The sequence below is a fragment of the Plasmopara halstedii genome, assembly GCF_900000015.1.
Source record: "Plasmopara halstedii genome assembly, contig: Scaffold_2956, whole genome shotgun sequence".
Taxonomy (NCBI): domain Eukaryota; phylum Oomycota; class Peronosporomycetes; order Peronosporales; family Peronosporaceae; genus Plasmopara; species Plasmopara halstedii.
In genome coordinates, this window is record NW_020189861.1 from 558,559 (window position 1) to 561,787 (window position 3,229).

The 3,229-nt window shown below is 40.4% G+C and overlaps 1 protein-coding gene across 1 annotated transcript; it reads left to right on the plus strand.

The window, feature by feature from the left end:
- Positions 1-1,690: 1,690 nt before the first annotated feature.
- Positions 1,691-3,229, plus strand: PHALS_06211 (uncharacterized protein; the record flags this gene model as incomplete). Its single annotated transcript, XM_024719459.1, has 1 exon — positions 1,691-3,229. The coding sequence occupies one exon, from the start codon at positions 1,691-1,693 to the stop codon at positions 3,227-3,229; it is 1,539 nt and encodes a 512-aa protein (XP_024584755.1).

Here is a 3,229-nt window from a genome sequence, read left to right on the forward strand (position 1 = left end):
CGCCTATATCTAAATCTATAGGTCTTCCTGATTAAATAACAAAACGTTATCATATGCAAAACTATTGACAGTCCAGCCTGTTGTTCAAGTGCGGCCATACCAACTCACACAATCCCATGTGACCTACACCATTGTGTTATCACACCATCTTGTGTGATCGTACACTGTATGTGTGATGGATGGCACACATGCAGTGTATGATGGGCTCAAACATTACGTACAATTTGTTTGAGCCCCCTCCTGTTTCTGTAAAGAATCCAGGATTTCATGTACTGTATAACTACTGTACTGTACAACTTTTTTTCAAGTACAGTACAGATTTTCAAGTACAGCACAAAGTTCCCAAAACCTAAAAAGGATACAATATTCTTTACTACAGTAATCGATACAACTTTCTTTAATTATCAAGGACAAGAGCTTGGATAGGAAAGGCAATGGAATCAGTTCCTCAAGGAGAAGAAAGCCTTTATATTTCCAGAGTAGAGCTAAAGGGACCATGTTCAATGGGATAGTACTGCTCTGTATCATCGTTTTCTTTCTTCTCTCCCTGTAACTAGATTGTGATGAACGAGCTCCTTGTATTAGTTTCCCTCTGTGATTTTTCCCCGAAAATTGAGTCTTGCATAAGTCTTATGTATATGTGAAGCAAAGGCAACCAATATGCAAATCTAATCGCAAAGAATCACGACATCATCGCAAAAAGGCTGACACTATGACGAGTACTTGAATTGGCCGAAAAGTTAGGTCAAAACTGAAAGGTGTAATTGCGTTGGTGGAATGGAGATTGAATTTGCTGAGAGTTAGAGGTAAAGAATGCATTTGGAGGCTAAGTTTAAGGTTGTAATAGATTAGTTCTTTCAGGAATCAATTTCGAGCTTGCTAGTTTTCCAGTTAATGTCTAAAGAAGACATTGACGATACCCCACAAAGGCGTCAAAACTAAATAGAATAGAGAGGTAGTTGTGATCCGTTCAAAGCTAAGAAAAAGCCAGAGGGAATTGTGCAGCTGTTAGTCTGTTTGAAAATATTTAGAGATCCTCCTTTGCAACCCTTGCCGCCGAGAGGATCTGCTAGATTTGTCGCATCTGATAAATGGAATATTTATTGATTACCGCGCGTGTAACTTCGATAGGTTGCGAGGTTGCGACATCTTAATGAGCTGAAGATCATGCACATACAAAAAGTATAAGAGAAGATGGGGCATGGCGTGCGCCGTACGCAAGTAAGGACCCATCTGTGCGTTTCTGCTCTTCCAACTTAAACTTGAAAATTTGTCGAGAAGAAAAGAACGGGCTCACCAAAATGTTATGTTACGAGGCCATTAGACTTAATAAAGATAGTCATATACAAAGCATTGGATATAAAGAGCAAATTGACATTCTTTCAATATAAATTTTATGAAACTGCTTGTGTTGGTGAAAATTTATAGAAGTCTGTGCATGCCTCTTTGTACTTCTGGTCGGAATGCGTCCTTTTTACTCAGGATGTCTTATCTTGATATGAATATACCGGAGACTGCACTCAGCGTTTGAGGGTCTGCTTCCGTTTGAGACATCTTCAAGAAATATTTGACAGCTTGTGCATATGTGGTACGTACCAGAGAAGAAAACTTCAGATGAGTTCGTGAGAACCAAGTATTCAGCAATTTTGCTTAAAGTGCGCAAGACCAGCAGGTGACCAAGGAACTACCCATGCGAGTTTACACGTTCGTCTGTCTTTTAGCAGTAGACGTTTGCGCTCACATTGCTCTCACCGTGGATGCGAAGCTAGTCAACGACTCTGATCAATTCGGTACGAATATTGATTCAACCAACGATTCTACCATCTTCACTGCCAACAATAGCGTGATTCATTCATCTCTGAGCACGAGCGCAAATGTCGAGGATATCAATGAAGAGAGGTTTTTAGAAGGTCATCTGTCGCATCTCACGGAAAAATCGTCAGAGTCAGAAGTCTTTCTTGCTCTTCAGAGTTTGAAGAATCATCTATCGACGATGGATCAAAAATGGGAGTCTATACCTAAAATAGAAGATAGAGTTTTTAAATTTTTGAACTCAAGAATTTCAAGTCAAAAATTAGCGGAAATAGTCATTCCATGGACACGGGAGCCTCTGAAGGCAGATTATGCACGTCGAATACTCGCACGCTTGATCCTTAAGTCCGCATCCATCCGAAGGGAGGATAACACACTGCGGCCAAGTCTAGGTTCCACACCTCGCGGTATATACGACATGATACATCAAGATTTTCGCACATTTGACAGGTCTCTAATTGAAGAGTGGCTTCGGATCTGGATGATAATATGGGAAATTAGTGAAGGAATTGAAGATAGTTTTGTCGTGAGAATGAATATCATCTATGAAAATTACGACCTGATTTCACCTAACACGAACTTATTGCGGTCGTTACTTGAACATTGTGACGATTTTAATTGGGGTAGGTTTAAAGGAGCAATGATGAACATTATGAAACGGGAGGCAATGAATAAGGATCTTATCGCTCAGAAAATTCCCATTCAAGTTGTTTACAAAAGGTTAAAAGCAGCTCCCGGGGAAGAAAATTACCTACAGTGGCTTCGATACTGCAACAAACTTCATCCTATTACGTCTCGAGATGAGAATTTCTATTTTACCATACTGGAAGTGTCAATAGCAGAAGCTCGAGATCGTGACAGTCAGTATATGTATTTGCTGCATCTATTCAAACAATATTCCAAGGTATCGAGCGTGAAACATCTATCAGATTCAATGTATTCTCTTATCGAGGAGGCACAATTGAATTGGCGTTGGGCCCACCAGAAGAAAAGTCTAGAAGATGTTTACCTGGAGATCCATGCTCGTTTCTTAATGTTTCCAGATTTTGCGTCAAAACACATCCAATTATTTCGTTACATCAACGTAGCCCTCGAGATAGACGCTGAACTTGGAAAATCAATTTCGTCTGCTGACCTGGCCGGTATTCTTGGTTTCAAACAATTTGACATCCATGAACTCGTTAGACTTTTTATGTTTGGAGATGTGGCGAAAGTTGCTGATGTAAAGTGGCACACCGATGACATGCCCGACGTAGTGTATCGGAAGTGGGTTAAGAATGGTAATAAGCTTAGCGATGAAGTACTGAGCCAGGGCGCAAAAAGACATCTCAAGGATGCCTATGGGAGTTATGTGATTCGGAAGCTTAAAGAGCTTCGTGGTAGAGAAGTAACGATACCTTCAACTTCGACTGGTTGA